The 25,470-nt window shown below is 41.7% G+C and overlaps 1 protein-coding gene across 3 annotated transcripts in view; it reads right to left on the bottom strand.

Moving 5' to 3' along the window:
• KCNC1 (potassium voltage-gated channel subfamily C member 1) overlaps nucleotides 1–25,470 on the bottom strand; it is an 88,760-nt gene that overhangs the window by 16,445 nt on the left and 46,845 nt on the right. For all 3 annotated transcript variants that reach the window (XM_075187547.1, XM_075187545.1, XM_075187546.1), the window contains exon 2: nucleotides 3,984–4,917. In XM_075187547.1, coding sequence (XP_075043648.1) covers nucleotides 3,984–4,917 — 934 coding nt within the window. The remainder of the gene's footprint in view (nucleotides 1–3,983; nucleotides 4,918–25,470) is intronic.

The following is a 25,470-nucleotide window of genomic DNA, read 5'->3' on the forward strand; positions in this document are numbered from 1 at the left end:
ACTTTTTGGCCTGAATGCAAAGCAATGTGTATGGTGCAAATGAAGCACTGTACACCAGTCAGGTGACCCCACTGTGAAGTATGGGGGTGGTAGCTTTATGGTATGGGGACTCGGCAACCTTCTCAAGATTGATGGGAAGATAAATCCTGGTCAACAATCTGCTACCTTCCGCTACTGGGGAGGGAATGTGTTTTTCAACAGGACAATGATCTCATCCAATAATTCTTATACTAAAAAAAACAATTTACAGGTTGTGGGCTGAATACTTTTTCAAGAATCATATTTTCAAAGATTGTAAAACCCTTGTTGTTGAATTAAACATTGGTAAGTTCATTGAAGCATGATGGTTTTTAATTTTTTGTCTGTACCACTTGGGACACTGTCCCATTTAGAAAACAATATGGCAGCTCCCACTCTGTGTAGATTGAAAGTGGAATAATAAAGGGCTGCATCCTGTTTGAGGAATTGTTTAGAAATAAACAGTTATTATAGAAGTAGTTATTGCACCCAGCTCATTTTATGTTTGCTCACTTGGCTATCTGAAGTTTTCAACCAATTTGTGCTAAATTAAAAAAAATACAAAAACCCTAATATCAGTAGATGCCCAACTCCTAAGTAATAACTGTTTAAGTGCTAATATTGGGAGTTTAGATTAGTAGTTATCCAGAGTTGCCAACTATCATCAATAAAACGTCAGTAAATTTGTCACTAATATAGATGTCAGAAAAAAGAAGAAAAACGTCCTTGCAGTTATACTACATAAACGACTGAATCATTGTTCCATCACCTTCTGTTTACAGGCACTACATTCAGTCAAGTAAGCCGGTGTCCGTAAATTGATAAAGTGATTTCGGGGGGGGGGGGGGGTTCACCCCATACATGAATTACGACCGCTCTTTGGTTTTAGGAGGGGGGAATGGTGTCTAGCGACCTCCACCTATATAACGTAGTCTGCAGTCTAAGTCCCGTTTTTGTGGGGATCTGCTATTGTTTTAATGAACTTGGCCACTATGATTGTTCTTTATTTTTGTCTCTAATCTATGATTGTTACTTATGTTTTGGCTCCAGTGATTCAGTAGTGAACGCTGTAAAAGTAAGTTATACCATTTTCACACTGCCGCCCTGGCGATATTCCGGGTTTATGAACTGGGATATTGCCGGGGGACAGTGCAGGACACCCAGGCAAATACCCGGGTACACCACGTTCATACTGAACACAGGTCTGCCCAGGTCTCCCTGGCAACATCACAAGAGGAGCTCTGATTGGCTCCTCTTGTGATGTGTTTTTTTGTGGGGGGGTTTTTACCGATCAATAGGTTTCGGTGAGGCCCGGATTGAAAAACCCGGGTCTCACCATTCAGATTGCAGCCTTCCCGGGTCAGACTCTGGAAAAAAAAAAACCAAAAGACCTGGATTCAATTTCCGGGTCATGTGACCCGGGTAGATGCATGAGACCCCTTTCACACTAAGCCTAGACCCATGTCGCCAGGGCTTTTAGGTAGTGTGAAAGAGGTACGGTGGCTTAGTGGTTAGCACTTCTGCCTCTCAGCACTGGGGTTATGAGTTAAATTCCCGACCATGGCCTTATCTGTGTGGAGTTTATATATTCTCCCTGTGTTTGCGTGGGTTTCCTCCGGGTGCTCCGATTCCCTCCCACACTACAAAAACATACTGGTAGGTTAATTGACCCTATGTCTGTGTGTGTGTGTGTGTTAGGGAATTTAGACTGTAAGCTTCAATGGGGCAGGGACTGATGTGAGTGAGTTCTCTGCGCTGCGGAATTAGTGGCGCTATATAAATAAATGGTGATGATGATATTCTGCAGTTTCTAGGCTACTCAGATGACGTCAAATTTAATTGTATGTAAGGAAATTCCTATTCATCACATTCATTTGGTAAGAAGTTAATATTTATGTGGGTTGTTTTTTTTTTAATGTCCAGCATACTTTATGCCTTTCTTTTTTTATTTTTTTTTTATTTATATATTTATCAAAAGTTAGTACATTTATATACATACTTTTCTGCTTATTGCAGCAAGTGTTTATGTGCATGCTCTTTTCCGAAAACGTATTTAGAAACCCCCTCTAGAAGTCCTGTGTTTGTCCCATGTTATGATTATCCTTATATGCAGATAGTAAAAGTAAAACACATCAGTTGGATACAGTTTGTTCTCAAAATATGAATGTTTTCTGCAGTTATGTAATATCAGAGCTAAATAATACTGTTCATCTATCCTCCTATTAGGGTATTTAATACTGGTGTTGGTAGTTATTTGTCCTAAAGTGCAATAGTATATAAATGTGGAAAAAGCAAGTGATTGATGTAAAAACAGAACTTACACAATGTGCTGACATTAAATAATGAATTTGTGACAGGAGAAAAACAAAGATTCGCTAAACATTCCCATGAAATATACATGAGCAGAACCCAATTGTAGCGTTGCCGTAGTCAGGGAAGAAACACTGTGGGAAATATTGAACCTAAATAATATCAGGTTTCTAAATTCTCTATTTGAATATGTTCCCAGCGGTCAGTGAGCTACAGAGCCAGGAGTTGTTTCACTTACTTTGTTTTTCTCACATTATGGGGTATCATGCATGATACAGAAACAAACAGGAGAAACTACATGTCAATCATTGATTGCAAATTGCTACCAAAAGCCTGATGTTTTTTCTAATCCTTGAGCAAGGTGTTCTGTGTAAAGAATTGTAATCATCTACTGTTACTGTACATTCACAATCTGTTAGGGAAATTAATTTGCTGGTGAGTTGTTTTATAGCCATGCTTAACTGTTACTGTTTACTTACTATATATGTGTGTATATATATATATATATATATATACACACACACATACATTTGCTTACACTGTAATATGAATAAGCATGTTTATTCTAGGAATACATATATGTTCCTGGAATTATTTCAATATTGTATTGGTTACTGTATCAAGCAGTTATTATCGTGTTAATATATAGTAATACCACTTAAATTCCATGGGTAGAGGTAGAGAGTGGGGTACAATGATCACATCAAAGCCCCATTGTAAAGTGTAGAAGACATCTCATAAAACTGAGATCATTCTAGAAATGACCACTGACCATGGGATATGATAATCTACTCAGTAAAACTGGCTGAGATTGGGCATATTGCTGGCATGGATCTGATTGTTACACTGAAATGATTTATTCATCACTGCAATGAAACAGAAGTGTCTGCTCTTAATATTTTCATTCTACTCTTCCAGAAAATCTCTAGATCTGTATGCAATCGATGAGACCCATTCAAATTCTACAATTAAATAAAACTAGTCACTGTCATAATATACTGTATAAGAGATGTCCTTACATGCTAAAGAGTAAAATTCCTACAGTACATCTAGATTTTGCTCCTAGTGAGTTGTTTGTGCTGCTTCAGTAAATGACACTATAAAATTACTTGTACTTAGCTCTTCAAAAGTGTAACTTCCAATTTTCTATTGCAGTCATATGTTTATCATAGAATACATTTACTAGTTCTCAATCCTCAAATGTTACATCAATACAGGTGAAGATTCACTCATCTGAAATCTGGTCGGCCATAATCCCAACCCCAATTTGTCAGCTATCAAACATGAACTGATTTCAGAGCTCCTTTTGCTTTTAATATGTTTGCTCATATTTATAGTCCAGGAACCGCCTGTGCAGCATTTTTTCCCACCAAAAGTTTAGCGATCTCCAAAACAGCAAGATTCTATATCCTGTGTCTTTCCTACTTTCCAAAATGATGGTTATCTACCCTGAAACTTCTGAAGACCCTCTACTGACTCATCTTACACGTCCCAGAAACCTAGCCTTCTGCTTCACACACTCAGAATGTGTGATATGGGACCATCAATGGGTAAATGCCCTATGCATTTGCTAGTTAAGAAGTTTGACTGAATCTTAATTCTACAAGGAATGAGTGGTGATGATCAAATGGACATTCCTCGAAGTGGTTTCCTACCTCCTCTGTTCATTTCTAACATTTCTTCTTGTGCGAGCGGGCATGTGTCACTCTGAGTACTGTGATGTGGAGAGTTTACAGCAGATTTACAATAATTGGGAGATCCCAGTTGGGGAGGGCGTGGGATATGCTTCTTTTTTTTCTTTGGTAGCTTCTGCTTAGCCATAGCTAAGGAATAATACATTCCAAAATTGTTCACAATGACAGGTACAGGCATAGCAATAGTCAGCACACCAGCAAGAGCACATAGTGCTCCCACCAGCATGCCAGACCATGTCTGAGGAAACATGTCTCCGTAGCCAAGGGTGGTCATGGTGACAACGGCCCACCAGAAGCCGATGGGGATATTTTTAAAATGTGTATGATTACTGGCACTAGGATCATTAGGATTAGCACCTATTCTCTCAGCATAATAGATCATTGTGGCAAATATTAAAACCCCCAATGCCAAGAATATGATGAGCAGCAAGAACTCATTTGTGCTAGCACGAAGGGTATGTCCCAGAACCCTCAGGCCTACAAAATGCCTGGTCAGCTTGAAAATTCGAAGAATGCGCACAAAACGGACAACTCTTAAGAAGCCCAAGACGTCTTTAGCGGCTTTGGAAGACAGGCCACTCAGTCCAACCTCCAAATAAAAAGGCAGAATGGCCACAAAGTCAATGATGTTTAAAGTATTTTTGATAAATTCCACCTTGTTTGGACAGAATGTAATCCTCATGAGGAACTCAAATGTAAACCACACTACACAGACACCTTCGATGTAGGTCAGGAAGGCTTCGGTCTCAGTTTCCCTGTAAAAGCGTTGCTGGGTCTCATTCCCAATTGTTTCAATTTCCGTTTTGTTCACGATGGGGTTAAATCGTTCATGAGTCTCGAGGCAGAAGGTGGTGATGGAAACCAGAATGAAGAAGAGGGAGGCAAATGCCACATACTGTAAAAAGAAAATGAAAAATCTGTTAGATTGAGGGTTTGTGGGTTTTCTACCTTCAGTAAAATGACATTGAGTTTTGTATTTGTTCACTGCCATCTCTATATGAGATTTGTCATATAGGACATTAACAATTTCATTTTCACAATCTCAGTTTCTTTCTCCTTGGAACACATTGGTGAAAACGAGGAGTATGGATTAAAATCAATAGGTAGAAAATATATAATTAAAACTATTTTCAAACATATATTAATGAAATGGTGCGGCCCAGATGTGCTTGAGGCCTGGTTGCTGTACTGACAGCATCTTTCTCATTGACTAGCTGGGGGAAGCAGTTGTACTCTTAATTTCTTCCTTTAGTTTGCATTATTAAGGGTGACTGGTGCCTTTTGTCCTTTTTTACCCATCCGAATTTGTTATCTATCTAAAGAGTGGTACAATTTAAGTTGCTGAAATGTAGTTTAGAATAATCCGCAACATAAACTGAATGCATTTGGATGGTAACCTGGGGTTTGACCTTCCTTTAAATTCTCTCTGGCCTTTTGTCCGTTTTTACAAGGCTTTCTGACTGGAAGTGACCTTAAGCCTTCTAAAAACATGCTTATACCTTAACATCAGTTTTGATTATAATGTAACACACAGAAATTGAAGCGATAGCCAGTAACATCACTTCCAGTCAGAAAGCTGGAGAAATTCAGACAAACGCTCAGAGTGTATTTAAAGGGAGAACATATCGGCCAAACCCCATTCACCCACTGAGGGAGTTACAGCCAAACCCCATTCACCCACTGAGGGAGTTACAGCCAAACCCCATTCACCCACTGAGGGAGTTACAGCCAAAACACATTCACCCACTGAGGGAGTTACAGCCAAACCCCATTCACCCACTGAGGGAGTTACAGCCAAACCCCATTCACCCACTGAGGGAGTTACAGCCAAACCCCATTCACCCACTGAGGGAGTTACAGCCAAACCCCATTCACCCACTGAGGGAGTTACAGCTAAACCCCATTCACCCACTGAGGGAGTTACAGCCAAACCCCATTCACCCACTGAGGGAGTTACAGCCAAACCCCATTCACCCACTGAGGGAGTTACAGCCAAACCCCATTCACCCACTGAGGGAGTTACAGCCAAACCCCATTCACCCACTGAGGGAGTTACAGCCAAACCCCATTCACCCACTGAGGGAGTTACAGCTAAACCCCATTCACCCACTGAGGGAGTTACAGCCAAACCCCATTCACCCACTGAGGGAGTTACAGCCAAACCCCATTCACCCACTGAGGGAGTTACAGCCAAACCCCATTCACCCACTGAGGGAGTTACAGCCAAACCCCATTCACCCACTGAGGGAGTTACAGCCAAAACACATTCACCCACTGAGGGAGTTACAGCCAAACCCCATTCACCCACTGAGGGAGTTACAGCCAAACCCCATTCACCCACTGAGGGAGTTACAGCCAAACCCCATTCACCCACTGAGGGAGTTACAGCCAAACCCCATTCACCCACTGAGGGAGTTACAGCCAAACCCCATTCACCCACTGAGGGAGTTACAGCCAAACCCCATTCACCCACTGAGGGAGTTACAGCCAAACCCCATTCACCCACTGAGGGAGTTACAGCCAAACCCCATTCACCCACTGAGGGAGTTACAGCCAAAACACATTCACCCACTGAGGGAGTTACAGCCAAACCCCATTCACCCACTGAGGGAGTTACAGCCAAACCCCATTCACCCACTGAGGGAGTTACAGCCAAACCCCATTCACCCACTGAGGGAGTTACAGCCAAACCCCATTCACCCACTGAGGGAGTTACAGCCAAACCCCATTCACCCACTGAGGGAGTTACAGCCAAACCCCATTCACCCACTGAGGGAGTTACAGCTAAACCCCATTCACCCACTGAGGGAGTTACAGCCAAACCCCATTCACCCACTGAGGGAGTTACAGCTAAACCCCATTCACCCACTGAGGGAGTTACAGCCAAACCCCATTCACCCACTGAGGGAGTTACAGCCAAACCCCATTCACCCACTGAGGGAGTTACAGCCAAACCCCATTCACCCACTGAGGGAGTTACAGCTAAACCCCATTCACCCACTGAGGGAGTTACAGCCAAACCCCATTCACCCACTGAGGGAGTTACAGCCAAACCCCATTCACCCACTGAGGGAGTTACAGCCAAACCCCATTCACCCACTGAGGGAGTTACAGCCAAACCCCATTCACCCACTGAGGGAGTTACAGCCAAAACACATTCACCCACTGAGGGAGTTACAGCCAAACCCCATTCACCCACTGAGGGAGTTACAGCCAAAACACATTCACCCACTGAGGGAGTTACAGCCAAACCCCATTCACCCACTGAGGGAGTTACAGCCAAACCCCATTCACCCACTGAGGGAGTTACAGCCAAACCCCATTCACCCACTGAGGGAGTTACAGCCAAACCCCATTCACCCACTGAGGGAGTTACAGCCAAACCCCATTCACCCACTGAGGGAGTTACAGCCAAACCCCATTCACCCACTGAGGGAGTTACAGCCAAACCCCATTCACCCACTGAGGGAGTTACAGCCAAACCCCATTCACCCACTGAGGGAGTTACAGCCAAAACACATTCACCCACTGAGGGAGTTACAGCCAAACCCCATTCACCCACTGAGGGAGTTACAGCCAAAACACATTCACCCACTGAGGGAGTTACAGCCAAACCCCATTCACCCACTGAGGGAGTTACAGCCAAACCCCATTCACCCACTGAGGGAGTTACAGCCAAACCCCATTCACCCACTGAGGGAGTTACAGCCAAACCCCATTCACCCACTGAGGGAGTTACAGCCAAACCCCATTCACCCACTGAGGGAGTTACAGCTAAATCCCATTCACCCACTGAGGGAGTTACAGCCAAACCCCATTCACCCACTGAGGGAGTTACAGCCAAACCCCATTCACCCACTGAGGGAGTTACAGCCAAACCCCATTCACCCACTGAGGGAGTTACAGCCAAACCCCATTCACCCACTGAGGGAGTTACAGCCAAACCCCATTCACCCACTGAGGGAGTTACAGCCAAAACACATTCACCCACTGAGGGAGTTACAGCCAAACCCCATTCACCCACTGAGGGAGTTACAGCCAAAACACATTCACCCACTGAGGGAGTTACAGCCAAACCCCATTCACCCACTGAGGGAGTTACAGCCAAACCCCATTCACCCACTGAGGGAGTTACAGCCAAACCCCATTCACCCACTGAGGGAGTTACAGCCAAACCCCATTCACCCACTGAGGGAGTTACAGCTAAACCCCATTCACCCACTGAGGGAGTTACAGCCAAACCCCATTCACCCACTGAGGGAGTTACAGCTAAACCCCATTCACCCACTGAGGGAGTTACAGCCAAACCCCATTCACCCACTGAGGGAGTTACAGCCAAAACACATTTAGTTTATCAACAACTACTTTTGAAGAACCTAACTTACACTATTTGCAAACAGCAGAACTGTGTAAAAAGGACACCAGTTACACCGGAGCTGGAAGTCACCCCTGGACCTAATGTAAGCCAAGGACCACTGGGCAATGTTTGGAGGAGAACCCGACAATAAAATAGTGAACACACCATCACGTTTCCTCCAGCTTAGCATCATATTTATAACGATATCCTGGGGTAAAATATAGTATTTCTTAATAGAATATGGAAGTATTTTATCAGCATGTAGGAGCAGTTAAAAACATAAAACGACAAAAATAAGTGACAAGATGACATTTTATTTTATTTATATTTTAGATATTCTCTAGATAACTTTTACACTTGAACAGCAATATAAAATTAAAAATTTTCAGACAGAATAATAAGTAAAGAAACTTTATATTCATGTTTTGTCACATGTAATGGTTTTAATTGCTTTTCTGAGAACATTTATTGAGGCACTGTTATGAAAAATGACAAGAGGTTTTATAATCAGTAACTGTATATGCTCAATGTACTCTGTTGCCTCAGGTCTTGTGCAGTATTAAAGGTCTATACTTATAAACTGATGAATCAACACAGAGCAAATACCAGATGACAAATGGTCACAGAATATAAGGAGCAGAATAGTCAGGTAAAGTCCCAAATAGTACCATGCAACAAACAGAATAGCAGGGCAGATAGAACAGTCAATACATAAACAGAGTATGGGCAGCACGGTGGTTTAGTGGTTAGCACTTCTGCCTCGCAGCGCTGGGGTCATGAGTTCAATTCCCGACCATGGCCTTATCTGTGTGGAGTTTGTAAGTTCTCCCCATGTTTGCGTGGGTTTCCTCCTGGTGCTCCGGTTTCCTCCCATACTCCAAAAAATATACTGGTAGGTTAATTGGCTGCTATCAGAATTGACCCTAGTGTGTCTGTCTTAGGGAATTTAGACTGTAAGCTCCAAAGGGGCAGGGACTGATGTGAGTGAGTTCTCTGTACAGCGCTGTGGAATCAGTGGCGCTATATAAATAAATGATGAGGGTCAAAAATCCAACAGGAAACAAAATATAGAGCACAGTGCTTAGACAAGCTAACTCTTACAACAGGCAATGAGTGTGTTGCTGACAGCCTCATAAAGCCAATTTATAATAGGAGAAGAGAGACAGATTGCCGCACTAAATTGCAAGAAACTGATGCCCAAATTATTCCACAATATTTTTATTTCTTTTTTTATTTAACACAGATAGATATTATTAAATATTTGTTATGTGGGGTACAACCTAAACTTAATTGTAGTATATCTAAAAGGGGAAAGAAGTTGGTTGATATCAAGTTGATATTATCAACCAGCTTCTTTCCCCTTTTAGATGTAGCCTTATAAAGCCACCTGGAACCAATCCCAATCAGCCCATCAGCCCTTACAGAGCTGATCAATGATTCTAAGCACCTGAGTGTCAGGAAAGTTGAGTGATGTCAAGGCAAACAGTGGAAATAGGCTGAGATCACTAGCTTGAGTATGGAAATATGAAACATCTTGGATATTCTGATGGAGGGAGATACTTTTAGCTGTACAGCCACTAGGTTCATAATTATAGAAATTTTAAACAGACCGATATATGTACCGTATATATATATATATATATATATATATATATATAAGTTAACCCGTGCATGATACTCATGCATTCTAGTCAAATCAAGCTACTTAAGGTGTTAAAAAGGTTCTTGTCATGCATTTGGGCCATAGCCCAGGCCTCAACCACCAACCACTCCCCACTGTCACTTCCCCTTCAAGAAATATATATATATATTTTTTAGATCTTTATAAAGACTTTTAACAATTAACAAATTAAATTAACAAATTAAAAACATCTTAGTATACCAAATTTCAGCCCTTTCTGAATTTTTTTTTCCACACACACTAAGAATTTAGTAGGTCAGTGTATAACTCCGCCCAGCAGGTGGCGCTGCAGCTTGGTTTTATTTTTTCCACACACAGACAGACTAACACACGCCACTAGACATTTATATATATATATACACATGTGTGTGTATATATATATAGGTATATAGCTATATCTTAACTTAGCAGAAGGTTGTCTCAGCCTGATATTTCTGGGGGATAACCACACTCAATCTTCTACTCTGAACTTAATAGCTGAACTTCTGTGCATATCAGCAATTTTTTTGTCCTGGGAAACAGATTATTTCAGAGAAGTTTGTACATTCCTCCAAATGGTTCTCAACCACTGTGAGAAGTGACCCAACGCTGGCATGTCTGAAAACTATATTAACATGACTTTGTTTGATACTCATACACACAAAAGAATGGGGAGACCTTGGAAGAGGAATGTGTCAGATTGTTCAGAACAAACTTAGCCCATAGTAGAAATTTAGATCAATCATATCATAAATCAGATGAGACATTTAAGTTATTGCTCAAGGGTCTAGTTGATTTGTTACATCTGTCTGTTGGTTTAAAGGCTTTATAAATATGACAAGTCTATACCTAATATAAGACAGTGTTCTACACAATCATGAGACAAACAGAGGAATGCTACATTCTGAATAAATAGAGATGCCAAAATGTACAAAACAATTAACCTATATAATATTATATCCGTTATCTACAGATACTTGTGAACCTTTTTAATAAATACCCACCATACTTCTTGATAGAGGAGATCAACAGTTTTATTGATGCCAGGGTGACACCACATTTTGCTATCATATTTCTCTGATAAGACAGCTTGCCTGAGATCTTCAGGTACAAATATTCAGTTAACAGGAGTGTCTGCTTGGTCCTATTCCTTGGCATTAAGTAATAAACTAGGCAAATCTTGAGTTAATGCAAAAAAAGAAACTTAGAATTACGTAACCGTTCAGCCTCTCCTGGCTGGATAGTGCAGACATTTACAGAGCAACAGCCTCTTATGGCTGGATAGTGCAGACATTTACAGAGCAACAGCCTCTTATGGCTGGATAGTGCAGACATTTACAGAACAGCAGTCTCTTCTGGCTGGATAGTGCAGACATTTACAGAGCAACAGCCTCTTCTGGCTGGATAGTGCAGACATTTACAGAACAGCAGTCTCTTCTGGCTGGATAGTGCAGACATTTACATTGCATCAGCCTCTTATGGCTTCGCCTACTAGGCTGGATTTTAATCATCTTTTCTACATCTAAATTTCCTTATTCCGATGTTGACCTCCAATTACATGGGGTAAAAATTGCCTAGTGTTAGCAGCCGAGTGGAACAGTGGTTAGCATGGCTACCTTCTTGTGTTTGTGTGGAGCCTCCAGGTGCTCTGTTTCCTCCCATGCTCCTAAAACTTACTGGTAGGTTAATTGGCTTCCGAAAAAGATGGACCCTACTCTCTGTGTTTGTTAGGGGATTTAAATTGTAAGCTCCAATGGAGAAGGACTGATGTGAATGGACTACATACCGTTGTCAGAATGAGAGCATAAATCTGATATGATGAAATAGAATATTAAATGTCAGGACCCAAATAAAATATTGCATTGATACACAGAAGTGAACCTGATTTTAAACTCGGATAAATGTTTGACCAAATTTTTTTTTATTTTAAAAGGAAACAATTAGCCCAGTAGGAGGTCATTAGGTTGAGTAAACCCTTTTGTGAGGAGACCTGCTTAAGATATGCAGATCAGACATCCATTGTTTTTGATCATGTATTCCACTTCCTAATAGACTTCCTTTCAATAGGTACTGTAAACACAAAAGACCCACTCCGTGTGAAAAAACCCCGTGTTGGGAAGGTGCAAGTTGTCAGACTCTTTTGGGAAATCAATTCACATTGATAAGCTGTCCATCTTCCTAGCCAATTCTCATGGCACATTATACAACTCAAGTAAGTGCAATTCTGAATGTAACCCCTTGTAATTTAAACTGTTTTTACTGTTATCGCAATCTATTAATTGTTTATTCATTATTTTTTTTTTATATCTGTATGCCCTGAACTTTTGTATATTAAATCTATAATTTAATATGGGGTGTACTTGATACTCTAATGAATCCATTAGCCTGTTAGGAAGAAATAGCTCGACCAAGTTAACCCTTTGAATGCCAGTATGTGATTTGTTGATACATTTGATTAACAAGCTGTGCGTGCTTGTAATTACATTTGTGTAACAGTCTGGAGGTGTGAAGAGTTAACCCTTTGCTTGCTGATGTGGGTCTTGCTAGTCTGTGAGCAGCTAGAAGCCTTGTGTGCCAGTGTGGGACAGTATATTGGGGTCCTATTGCCTGTATTCAATAGGTGGTGGCAATCATGAAGTGTGTGAGGTGTGAGCGCTATTTGGGGGCAATTCAGTAGGTCTATAACCTGTGTGATAGGTAAAGAGAGACTGCAGGCTGGAATCGTGTGACAGCAAACACCCCCAAAGTCACGGCAGCTGGGAGCGTGTTTGTGAAAATCGTCTGTAAAGTGATTAGTATTGTAGCAATAAAAAAAATGTACACTTTTTGCTGCAATAACTATTATGATGATAAATAGCACCCAATCATCAATTAATCAAAGAAAGCATCTTGCCAATTTCCTTTAATTTCCGCATACCTACTGGTCATGCTCCCTGACCTGTCAAGCCCTATCGTACTTATTACCTCAACCCACTCTCACCTCCAAGACTCCTAGATTGTAAGCTCTTACGAGCAGGGCCATCTTTCCTCCAGTTCTCCTGCATTCACTATCATATCCACCTGTGTACCCATGTCTAACACCTTCACCTGCTCTCCTAGTAGCTTCTCTGCCATTGCTTCTGGCCACAGACCTGCTTCATGCTGGTAAGCTCCTACCTTCCCCTGTACTATGCTACTCGTTTCTGTTCTGTTCATCGTGTTATTGGCAGTTGTCCTGCTCTACTATGTAACTGTTACGTGGATATACCAAGTAAGCTCTAAGGAAAGGTAAAACATTGCAATAAGACACAGCACAGTACAAGGTACTTTAGGAACCGCAATAATGCAAAACTACAGAGCAAATGCTATTTTTGCTCAGATTTCCCTATTTGTAAACGAGAGCATATGGATTTCCCAATCGGATCAGAGGGTCAGCGGAGGTCACGTCCAGCAGCTCTCTGCTTCCCTGGTGTCCCCTATTGTTAGTATTTTTGTCATCTCTGGCTATATACACTATATGTTATAATGTTTGCTATGGAAATAGATCAATCACTGTGTCTAATACATCCCACATGAAGGGTAAATTAATCTTCTATATCCTGTACTCTCTCTTTGTCTTCTCCCTTCTATCCTACCTTACCTCCCCTGACCTCTTCTTCCATATCCCACCTGCCATTATCCTGTGACCTTCTCTGCACAACGTAGTGAGGTCACACAGCAGCATCTGAGATCATAGGAGGAGGGATAGACTGCGTGGTCTTTCCACGAGGGAAAGAGCTGTGTGATTAAAGCAAGGTAAGGCCCTGTTATGCACCAGAGTGCTACAAAGTTGTTGTCTATTTCTGATTTCACTTCCACATGTGAACAGACGCTCTCTATCAAGGGGCACATTAAAAACAACAAGCAACAGGTTGGCTGATGGAAACCTCTCTGCAGAATTTCATTGTGTTTGTTGCAGTCTTTCACCTAAATTTCGTAAGCGGATGGAAAATCTGGTCACCCAGAAGTCCTATAATATTATCAGAATTGTTTGCTTTTAGCTTCAACACTTTATCTTACATTAAAATATCTGCTGATGTTCAGTCAGTAAAGTGCAAAAAACACAAAAAGAGTGCAAGGGTATGGACCTTCACTCCCTCCTCTAAAAAGGAGGGGCCCCTTTATCCCCAACTCCTGAGACCAAGGGGTCCCTTAGGGGGCCTCCTTAGCCTTTCCCACAAGGCTCAGAAGGTTTACTTTTGCCCTGGGGTCTGCAGAGTCTTCCCCCAGGACACCGAATCTTCTGACCCCCCCCCGGAAGTGGGGAGATAGGAAGGTTTGAAGGGTTGGAAACCTCAGGGACACACCAAGCCTCCACCATATCAGGATGAGGCTAATAAGGGTCTCCACAACAGTCCGTGAAAAAAGACAAAAATATAAGTGGAAGTGACTAACAAAAGAGGTGAATAAAAAAACCTATTGGCTGGGCTGTTGTAGAAAGTGCAGCAACACAAAAGCTGTAAAACAAAAAGTGCTCAGTGCCTTACTCTCTCAGTGGCGTTTCCATCCCGAAGTGCTTTTCGTGCACCCCTGGGTCCTCAAACCAGCGGTACTAAGATAGCCTGTCCATGATCACAGGGATTACCAATCCCTCCACGACTACACTTGATTAATTGTTTTAATTTATTACTGAGATTAAGGGTAATGCGCTGCATTGGGTTAGAAGGACACTCAGTTTGTGCATCACTGCTTTAGAGTGATGTTATGAGATGCGCACACACACACACACACACACTTCTAGTAGCTCCTAATTCCACAGCAATTCATGAAAAGTCAACTTTTACTAATAAAGACAGCTGCAGCCATTCAAACTGCAAACCAATGCCTGTTTCTTTGTAGTTAATTATATATATTTTAAACTAAAGTAATTTTACTAAATAAATCTCTTATGTAAATTAATTTTTATTATAAGGAAAGCTGTCATTGTGCACTGCTTTTTTTAATTTGAGAATACGGGTCTGTTTAATATGCAGTAATCAGTCACTTTGTGTCTTGTGCATAAATTGTCTCGTTTCAATGGAGTCGGGTATAGAGGATGCTACGACGTACATCTGCCACGGAATAATCTGAGTTCATATCTCATGTGCCATCATCAGACCGCTCTGCATATTAGAGAACTAAGAACTAATTTTGTAATTAGTTATAAAATCTGCAAGGGTGATGAATGAATTACATTTGTAGCCAAATTCACAAAGCCAAAGAAATATTTACTTTTAAATGTCATTTAAAAAAAAAAAACAAGTCAGTGCAGACAATTTTTACCAGTTTGGCATTAGTGCCACAAAGTTTAAAGCTGAGAAAATGTTCAACTTTAGACTAATACATTTTTTATGGAGTTGGTGAACATACGTATTATTTTTTATGTTTAATATATTTTTAAAGCTCCAACATAATCTGCAGAGTCAATAGGGCAAACTTGGACAACCTGTGGCTCTCCGGGTGTTGCCATCTATCGACTGGCAAAGCATGCTGGAGCTTGTAGTTCTCAACACCTGGAAAGTCACAGGTTGTCCATGCCCGCAATATGGCATAAACCATTATTAGTGATTGACAAAAGTTTTGTCGTTTTAATTTAGTTAGTGACCCTTTGTAAACTGATCCCATGCACTCAGTAAAAATAACATATCTTCCATTTCTCTTAGACATAGTGCATATCAGCTGTTGATAGATGCTGTCCTATGGATGTATAAGCTCATGGATCATGCCAGTTCTGGTGTCTGGTATGTTTTCAGCTTTCCCTCTATGAAGTTGAGCTGTCACACTGAATGATTTAGCTGCTATTTGTCTATCTTATATTTATTATATGGGCAGGGTCGTCTCTACCCTATGTCTCATGTTTATCCACCTCGTACCCACTGATGGTATGTCTTAAGCTGAATCTTCTACTGTTTATTCACTCACATGTTTGGAATATGTATCGGTATCCGGGGTAGCTGTAATTGCTAGCTAATGACTATTACATGTATGTGCTGTTATGCTTAAATGTTTTCTGTTATTACGTTTATTAAATTCATGGATGTCATATTTGTAAGATGATTGTACAGTGCAGGGGGAATTTGTGGCACCGTATAAATAAACACTGATATTATAACGCAGTACAGAGGATATATAGTCACTCACGTCCGTTCCTGCCTCATTGGAGCTTACAATCTAAACTCCCTATCAAACCCTAACCCTACACACACACAAAGTTGGAGGAAGCTGGAGCACCCTGGAGAAACCCATACAAACATGAGAGAAACATACAAACAGATGGGGCCCTCGTCAGAATCAAACTCATTACTCATCTATGTCATATCTCTTTATATCATGTCGTTGACTGCCGTTTTAAATCTAGTGATTTATGTCGACATTTTGACTGTCTGCATTACAACCCTGTCCACATTTTACATATTGACTGTATAACTGTGTTGACATTATGGTGTCTGCATTTTAACTGTTGATATTTCATACCCAACACACTGTGACAGAAGCCTCGCTGTAGAAAAACAATTTATAGCTCTTGACATTTCGACTACATCCCATCACTTAATTACATTGAGTAAGTGTCAGTAATATACATTTATACTATGTATAAACAAACTCCAGCTTACTGCTTGATACATGGAGGAAAAGAAATGACATGGGTTCTAATATTGTAAGTTATATGTCATTGTTATGAATAACTTCAATATTTTCTGAAGATTAATATTATTATTATTATTATTATTAGATTATTATCTTTAGAAAATTGAAGCACATTTAATGTCTACTAAAACGTAAAAGTTTCTCCAGGCTTCATTCACCCCAGTACAGCATTAACCATAGACTGGTAATTAGGGTTAGGGTAGTAAATGGATGTTTGGAGGGTTACAGTGGTAATTGGGGGGAGGAGGGGTTAGAATTCTGTTTAAGATCAGTGTGAGATTTGAATTTTAACTGATCTAATTAGTGATTTGGGGGTGTTCTCTGGTCTAAACATCTCAATAAATCTCAATAAATTAGTGTTTGAACAGCCTTGATCCTAACACTAATAACATAATCAAGTCATTAACCAAATATTGTTATTATCCAGTGTAGGAAAGAGGCCTATTTGCCACAGCTGTCCTGCATGGGGATAGGGGAGGTCCCGGTAAGTCTGCGTACAGAGGTTAATTTGCACACAGTCTTTCCCATAGCACACAGAGACACGTGCACTTTATGGGTGTTATTGATTTGTAGTCTGTGATTGGTTTGCAGTGTGATTGGAGTTAAAGTCTGTGGTGTTGATGTTTGTGACTGATGCTGAACTAGTTGGTCAGTTACGAGAGAGGGTGGAGTATGTTTAGTTAGCATTAGGGTCACCAGGAGGTGTAAGCAAAGGGAACTGCTTACTGGTGTCATCCTGAAAAGAAGTGTTGACGTTTATTGTGTTGCAAACAATAAATGTACGTTTGATTTACAACAAAACGTTGTCAGTGTGCTGATGTCTGCAGGGCGCCCCAGTCACAAGTAGGGCGCTCTTGCTATACCAGATAATCTTAGACTGGTGAAATACACTTACAGCCTGAGCTATGACCCAGGGTATAATCATGGATGATTTAAATTAAACCTTTAATTTGCTAATGAATGCAGTTTGATTTTTTTTCTGTTTAAAAAGACAAAAAAACAAACAAACCATCAGTAAAGCGGAGAGAAGTTGTTCCTCCATTATTTCTCACCTACATATGAAAGAAAAGAAATCACTAATTTACAAGGTTGTGTTCTAAATTAAAGGAAGCCTATAAGTTGAGCTGTTGAGCTGGCACTGCCGCTTATCAATGCAACAAATAACTTATCACAACTTACCATTATATTAATATATTATTGCTCTGCTGGCACAAAATATCCAGAGTGATGAGTTACTTCCAGTTCCACTGTTTAAACAAAAAAAATATACTATATATATATACAGTGGTGGAAGTGGGGGGCATACGGGGTATGTCATACCGCCACTTCTACTGCCTTCATTGTAATCACATTCCAGTCACTTACATTATATATATTTTGTTTAATAAATGACTTTGTGATTTGCCATATTTATCATATCTAAACCAATTAAACTAATGATATGTAGCATCTGACAGGGGTGGATTGGCCATACAGCCTACCTGGACTTTTCCTGGTAGACTGGAAGTAATTTTATAGTGGGGACTATTTAAGATGGGGTGGTTTGGGGGCAATTAATGGAATGTGGGGCTGAGTTTGAGGAGCATGAGGTCTACCATGTACCTGCTCCGGAACCACTGCCTATTATACCACCTTCCGTTATTCACGCGGGGTTGGCCCAGGACTTGGGTATAACTCTTTGCAGATTTCAAAAAGTTGGCTCTCTGAGACACCCGCAAACCTTTTATTTGGACCAGTTCACCTTAGGAAGGCTGTACTCACTAATGCTCATGAAAATAACACCGCCGGACATCCTGGTATCTTTACGACCACGAAAATGCTATCACGCTCTGTTTGGTGCCCTACCATGTCTTTTGGATGTTCGAGATTTTGCTATGTCCTGTGAAACTTGTGCTAAAAGCAAAACCCCCAGGAACTGCCCTTCGGGTCAGCTTATGCCGTTATCTGCCCCTAATAGACCTTGGACGCACTTGTCTATCATTGTGTATCTTCCATGTTCAGCAGGGGCACAATACTATTTGGGTAGTGGTTGACCGCTTTAGCAAAATGTCCCATTTTATTCCCTTAACCAAACTTCCTGCTGCGCAGAGTCTATCGCCACTTTTTGTCCAGCAGATCTTACAGCTCCATGGCCTTCATTCAGACGTTGATCGCAGCTCTAAGTTTGTTGCCCAATTCTGGAAATGTTTTTGTGCACTCCTCAGAACCAACATCAGCCTTTCTGCAGCGTACCAGCCACAATCCAATGGACAAACAGAAAGGTTAATCAATCACTGGAGCAATTTCTACACTTGTACACTAATGAATTCCTCAAACTGGTCAGCTTTATTACCATGGGCAGAGTTTGCATACAATAAATCCTGTCATTCTTCCACTCGTACCTTTGCGTTCTATTGCAACCTTGGTTTTCACCCTAGTTCCAATTCTTAGGCATCTCTTAACCCTTCTGGTCTACCAGACATACACTCTAAAGTTCAGTCTGCTTAAGGCAAGCCTCGATCCAGTCCAAAATGTTTGCAGATCAACGCCATTGAATCAGCTTTTTCAAAGTAGGTCAGAAGGTCTGGCTTTCCACTCGTAATATTCGGCTCAGACAACCCTGTAAAAAACTCGGACCTAGATTCATTGGCCCCTATTCCATCATTAAGCAAGTTAATCCTGTGGCCTTTAGGCTAAAGCTTCCTGGCTCTCTGAAGATTCCAAACACATTCCATTGCTCTCTGCTCAAGCCTGTCAGCTACTCAAGTAACTTTACACGTCATCAATTACAGAGAGTTCGGTCAGTCAATGTAGAAAGACGTCAGGAATCTTTGATTGAAAAAATCCTTGACTCCAAGTGGGTTCAAGGACAAATCCCCTTCTTGGTCCAGTGGAAGGGCCGTGCCCGGAGGAATGTTTTTGAGTTCCACAGAATCGTCTCCACGCTGATAAACTTATCAAAAGGTTCTTCAAGCAATTTCCTAACAAACCGGAATGTCGGGGTTCCTTAACCCCTCCTCAAGGGGGTTTACTGTAACGATCCGCTGCAATCCGTGGCTCGCTTCCTCTGGTTCTGTTGCTATGTACAACTGGGATGTCACTTCCCCTCTCTGCTATTCCGGCCGTCACCATGGTCATAATCAGCGCTGCGTCCGGTTATAGCGTTCAGTCTGTGCTGTTTGCTGACCTGCTGTTTTGTCTCCTGTCTTTGGCTGACCTCCTGTTGTGAGGCTCCCTTGCCTGTAGCTTGGACCTGGCCTGTTTGCCTGTTGCCCTGACCTTTGCTTGGATACTGGATACTGCAGTTTTGCTTGTGGCCCTGACCTCTGCTTGAATGCTGATTTGCTTGTTTGCTGCCAGCCCTGACCCCTTGGCTCCAACCTTACTTCCTTGCCTGCTACGGACCTCTGACCCCGGCCGGCCACTGAACACCCGCTCCAGTCTGGGCTCGCGCCTCCGGTTCCATCTGCACTACAGCCATCATAGATGAGCTTTTACTACACTGAGCTTCAGACCTGGGGTCATTCAAGTACCTGTGAGCACATAAAGCTCTACGGGAAAAGTCGGCTGCTAAAAGTGAAGACCACAACACTAACCGTTCTAAGAGCTCATTTGGTGGTTATGAGCCATTACACCTATAAACAAGACTACAGATCACTCACCAAATTCATTGTGGACTTTTTAAGCATTTACAATTGCACACATGTGAATAGAGTTATTTACTGACAGCATCAATGATAATTTATATATGATAACTTGTACATTTGCTGCATAACTGGGTAATTTATATTGTGAGATATGTTTTCTATGTTGAAGTTTTTGGATACTAACCCACCCCCACCCTCAACCACATCTCTCTCTATTAGATGTTAACCTCAATAAAACAGTTAAGTTTCAGCACATGATGTCAGTCAGATATTATGAGGAGACAAGACATATTATCACGTCATAGGAGGAGTTATTATGTTATGTAACAAGGCACAATAGCTTTTTATGTGCTATGTCAAGGTTATATACTGTTATACTGTTGCGATATAATAGAAACATAGAGTGTATTCCGGTGACTGCATCCTTTTTAGTTGTATTGATCTTCATTGTCTTTTTCTCCACATCTTGGATTCACAGTATAAAGTGGTTCTAAATGACTACACAGAATCGGCCGTTGCTAGGCACAATTGCCATAACAACTCGTCTTTCTTAGAAATCTGAAGCACAAGAGCTCACACATATAATAGGAGGGTGGTGGGATTATCTCATTTATCTGCTGCGGTTTTAAAAGGCATATGGCATGAAATAAAACTAATACAAATTAAGATGACGAATCTTCAGATTTTCTGTAAATTAATTGGTAATTTGCCGTTTTTCTGTGATAATCAATACTTTCTTCGTAAGCGACCAAATTGCTAAACAGGATTATGATGTCTCAGTATTAATTTTGGAGGTGATGGAATCAGAGGTGGAATAATGACAAAGAGAAACCCACATTTTGTTCCACTTCAACTACTCTGTAACCTGGGAAACATTCACAATTATTCTGTAGAAGTAAATGTAACCTGGTAGTTGTCAGGTTATAACAGTTTGTCGGTTGAGCGTGGTTTAGATGTGTACATCTAATTATATAGAGTCACTAATTCCGCAGCGCTGTACAGAGAACTCACTAACATCAGTACCTGCCCCATTGGGGCTTACAGTCTAAATTCCCTAATATACATACACACACACAGATTAGGGTCAATTTGATAGCAGCCAATTAACCTACCAGTTTGTTTTTGGAGTGTGGGAGGAAACCGGAGCACCCGGAGGAAACCACGCAAACACGGGGAGAACATACAAACTCCACGCAGGTAAGGCCATGGTTGTGAATTGAATTCATGACCCCAGTGCTGTAAGGCAGAAGTGCTAACACTAACCCACCGTGCTGCCCACATAAGGGTGGGAGTGAATTTTACTCGGAATAGCATGCCTCCCAACATTTGGGTAGACGGCATCGGGGACAGGGATGTGGCCATGTCACAATGGGGGAGTGATCAGTTTTGAAGCACTAGGCTGCCCTGTCCCTCCCCCCAAACACCATCATTGCCGGGCACAGCATGCAGAGCAGCAGTAAATAGAGAATACCTCCCAAATTTCCCAGCTGCGGGACAAAGCTGTTCCGACCAGGATGATTGGACAGAGCCCTCAAATTGGGACCGTCCTGCCTAAATCAGGACAGTTGGGTGTATGGAATAGGACAATGGGTGAGAAAGGAGCTTAGACAATTGGCAGTGATGTAATACGAATGGAGAAAGGTTTTCAATGATTGCAGAAAAAGGGTCTGTGTAGTGTGTGAGGTAATAGAGATTGGCTTTCTATGAAGGTTTGTAACAAACAGGAGGTGAAGTAATGTAATATCTGGCTGCCGGACATGACTGTGTGTGGGAATAATTTGGTCAAGGTCTAATGTGTGGGCTCAGGGCCGGATTTACAGCTAGGCAACCTAGGAGAGCAAAAAATAATGCGGCCCCTCCCCCGACTCGCGGCACCCGAGTCAGAGGAGGGGCTGCTTCAGCTTAGCTACCTTCCCAGGTCACTGACATCACAGGGTCATGTGGCAGCGGTCACATGGTACACAGTGTTAGGTGGGCTGCGCTGGATCTCTATGGTAGTCAGTGTGCAGGAGCTGCAGCTGTTCCTGGAGTCACAGATAAAGGTAAGAAGAAGGGGTACTGTGATGGAGAGCTAGTGTGTGTGAGATTGAAGCTGCAGTGTAAGAGGGGGGCATGTGTGAAAGTGCTGGGCACAGAGAGGGGGTGAAGGTGCTGGGCAGAGAGGGCACAGTGTGATGAGAAGGACAATAATGAGGGGCCGCATGTTGATGCAGGAGGAGCAGTGTGATGTGCGGTGGCATATAGCTTACCCTTCTACTTAACTATAGGAGTATATGCCACGCTAACATATAGTGCTATGGATTGTTTCAGGGGGGGGGGGGGGTCTCCAAACCAATATCTTGCCTAGGGCCCCATGAGGCCTAAATCCGGCTCTGTGTGGGCTTTAGTAGTGTCTGTAGTGGTATTAATGTAGATATCATTAGGTCCTATTTATGAGGCCTTAAATTAAAAAAAAAAAGTCTGTTTCTTAATGGGTTAGACAAAATTAAGATATGGGGCTATTGAACATTAGACTAAAGCAGGAGATGTCAGAGTGTGTGCATGTGTATCTGTGTGTTAATGCAGTGTGCATGTGTATCTGTTAATTCCGTGTGCATGTGTATCTGTTAATGCAAGTCAAGGATTAAATTTGCTCCTGGACAAACTGTGTTACAGTGCAAGGGGTGCAAAATAGTTTAGTATTTCATATTGCGAAAATACCGGTTCTTTTTTCACTGAAATGTAAAGTTGATTTAGAACATTATTATTTTTTTTATTATTATTATCCTTTATTAGGCGCCACAAGAGTTCCGCAGCGCCGTACACTGTACAAACAGTAGACTATACAGGGTGAGACATAACTGAACAGTAAACAATAAATACCAAACTTCAGAGGCTCCAGGCAGGCTGATGCAGTAGAGACGGAGCAGAAGAACAGATATGGAGACAGGAGGGAAGAGGGCCCTGCTCAAATGAGCTTACATCCTAAGGGAGGGTGAACAAAACTCAAGCACAAAAAGGGAGCCAGTTGACGTGTAAGGGAGAGATAAGGGGCAGGTAGGACGGGTTAGGTGGAAGATTGGTAGGCTTTAAGGAACTAATACTGTCATAAAGATCTTCTATCAAGAATCACAAAGAATCTTGAACCAGCTCAAGATTGCACAACCACAGCTAGTGCACGGATTCTAAAGGGTCTCCACGCAGACTGCGGCCCTTGGAGTGGGTCTTGAGCACGATCTACATATGGGGATAGAGACTCTAGCAATATGGCTGTACATGAAGATAGCTCAAGATACGGCAGAAGAAAGGAAGCAGCTGAAATATGCCAGCATGGCACCCTGGAGAGAATGTTGTTGGGGAGAAGAGAACCCGGCAAGGTCGTGAAGCAGAGAAAGAGACGCACCAGGAGGAAGGAAGTCCGTCTCAGGACATTACCCTCCTTTTTAAAGGTGAGCTCCAAGCACCTTAAGAATGTTTTACAAGTACATTTATGATGAAAATGAGGAGCATGAACATCTTCCACCTTTATCCAACAGCGCTCTTCAGGACCTTTTCCTTTCCAATTGATGAGGAACCAATGACTCCCGTTGGAGATGCGAGAGTCCAAAATTTGCTTCACCTCAAATGTTTCAGTTTGATGTGCAATCTAAAGCGTGAAGTGCACTAGACATAGAGAAGTATCGATTGATAAGTGGTTTCAACAGTGAGACATGGACTACATTAGGGATTCACAATGTAGAGGGTAGTTGTAACCTGAAAGCCACCAAATTAATAACTTGCAGAATTTAAAAGGGTCGAATATATATCTTGGTGCAAGCTTCATGCTGGGAAGGTGTAATCAAATATTTTGAGTAGGCAGCCATATTTTGGGAACTGATCAACGTTTTGTAAGAAGCCGAAAATTTCATGAGACTCTTCTTGACTGAACACCAAATTTTGGAGAATTTGCCAAATAGAGCATCTACTGCCGGTAGCGCAGAAGAGTGAATGAGGAGAACTTATGAAAATGATTATTATGGGCGAATTCTGCCCATGATAACCGATATGCCCAGTTGTCTTGGTTAGCTAACAAATTACATTTTTATGAAGGTCTCTAAATCATGGATAACTGGCTCCACTTGACCGTTAGACTGAGGATGAATAGCAGAAAAGAAATTATTTAATGAAGAACTAGAAATGGTGCTGAAACATTAGGAAGACCAACAAGAGGAATAAAATGCGCAGCCTTAGAGCATAGGTACGGCATTACCCACATGGTATTAAACCCTTTGCTATTAGAAAGGTCTGTGATGAAATCCATAGTGATATCAGACCATGGTCTATCTGGAGGAGACAAACAAAGTAATGGACTCAATGGAGCTTGTCGAGAAGTTTTGTGCTGGGCACAAGTTTAACAGGCTGCTACAAAATCTTTAACTTCCTTCCGAAGTGTATCCCACCAATAACGTCTTGAAATGAAATGAATTGAAATGAGCTTATAAGTCCTCTTAATTCCTGTGTGGCCCAAAATGGGGGAGATGTGAGACCAGCGAAAATTTTTCCATAGATTTTCTGGTACAAAAGTCTTGCCTGGAGGTGGAAGATAAAGCTGTAAGATGAAGAGATTGCAGATCTAGAAGGGGATGTCCTTGATTTCAAAAGAACAAGAGAGTGTGTCAGCTTTATTACTCCGTTATTATGGGCAGAAGGTGACACAAAGGTCAGACCTGGAGAAAAACTGTGACCAATGAGCTTGGTGGGGATTTAAACATTTGAAGATATAAAGGATTTTTCTGGTCCATGTAAATAGTAATAGGAAAACAAGGACCCTCCAAAAGATGTCTCCATTTTTCAAGGCCAGTTTCTTTGCAAAAAATTCTTTATCCCAATGGTATAGTTCATTCGACGGGGAGAAATATTCTTGTGTAACAAACACATGGATTATATTTCCCAGAAGATGATTGTTGGGCAAGAGTAGCTTCTATGCACACAGAAGAGGTTTACACTTTGGAAAACAACAGTTGGGCTGGATTTGGTTGTTTGAAAACGAGAGCAGAGACAAAAACTTATCTGTCAGGATCTGCCTGCAGCCTCTGGATTGCATGCTGCTTTCCATTGGCAGCTCCTGCATCCAGGACTATAGGACTTTATATTTGTGTTCATTGTATATATTCTGGCAGTACCTCTGTTCACCAGAGGTGC

The sequence above is a fragment of the Mixophyes fleayi genome, chromosome 10, assembly GCF_038048845.1.
Source record: "Mixophyes fleayi isolate aMixFle1 chromosome 10, aMixFle1.hap1, whole genome shotgun sequence".
Taxonomy (NCBI): Eukaryota; Metazoa; Chordata; class Amphibia; order Anura; family Limnodynastidae; genus Mixophyes; species Mixophyes fleayi.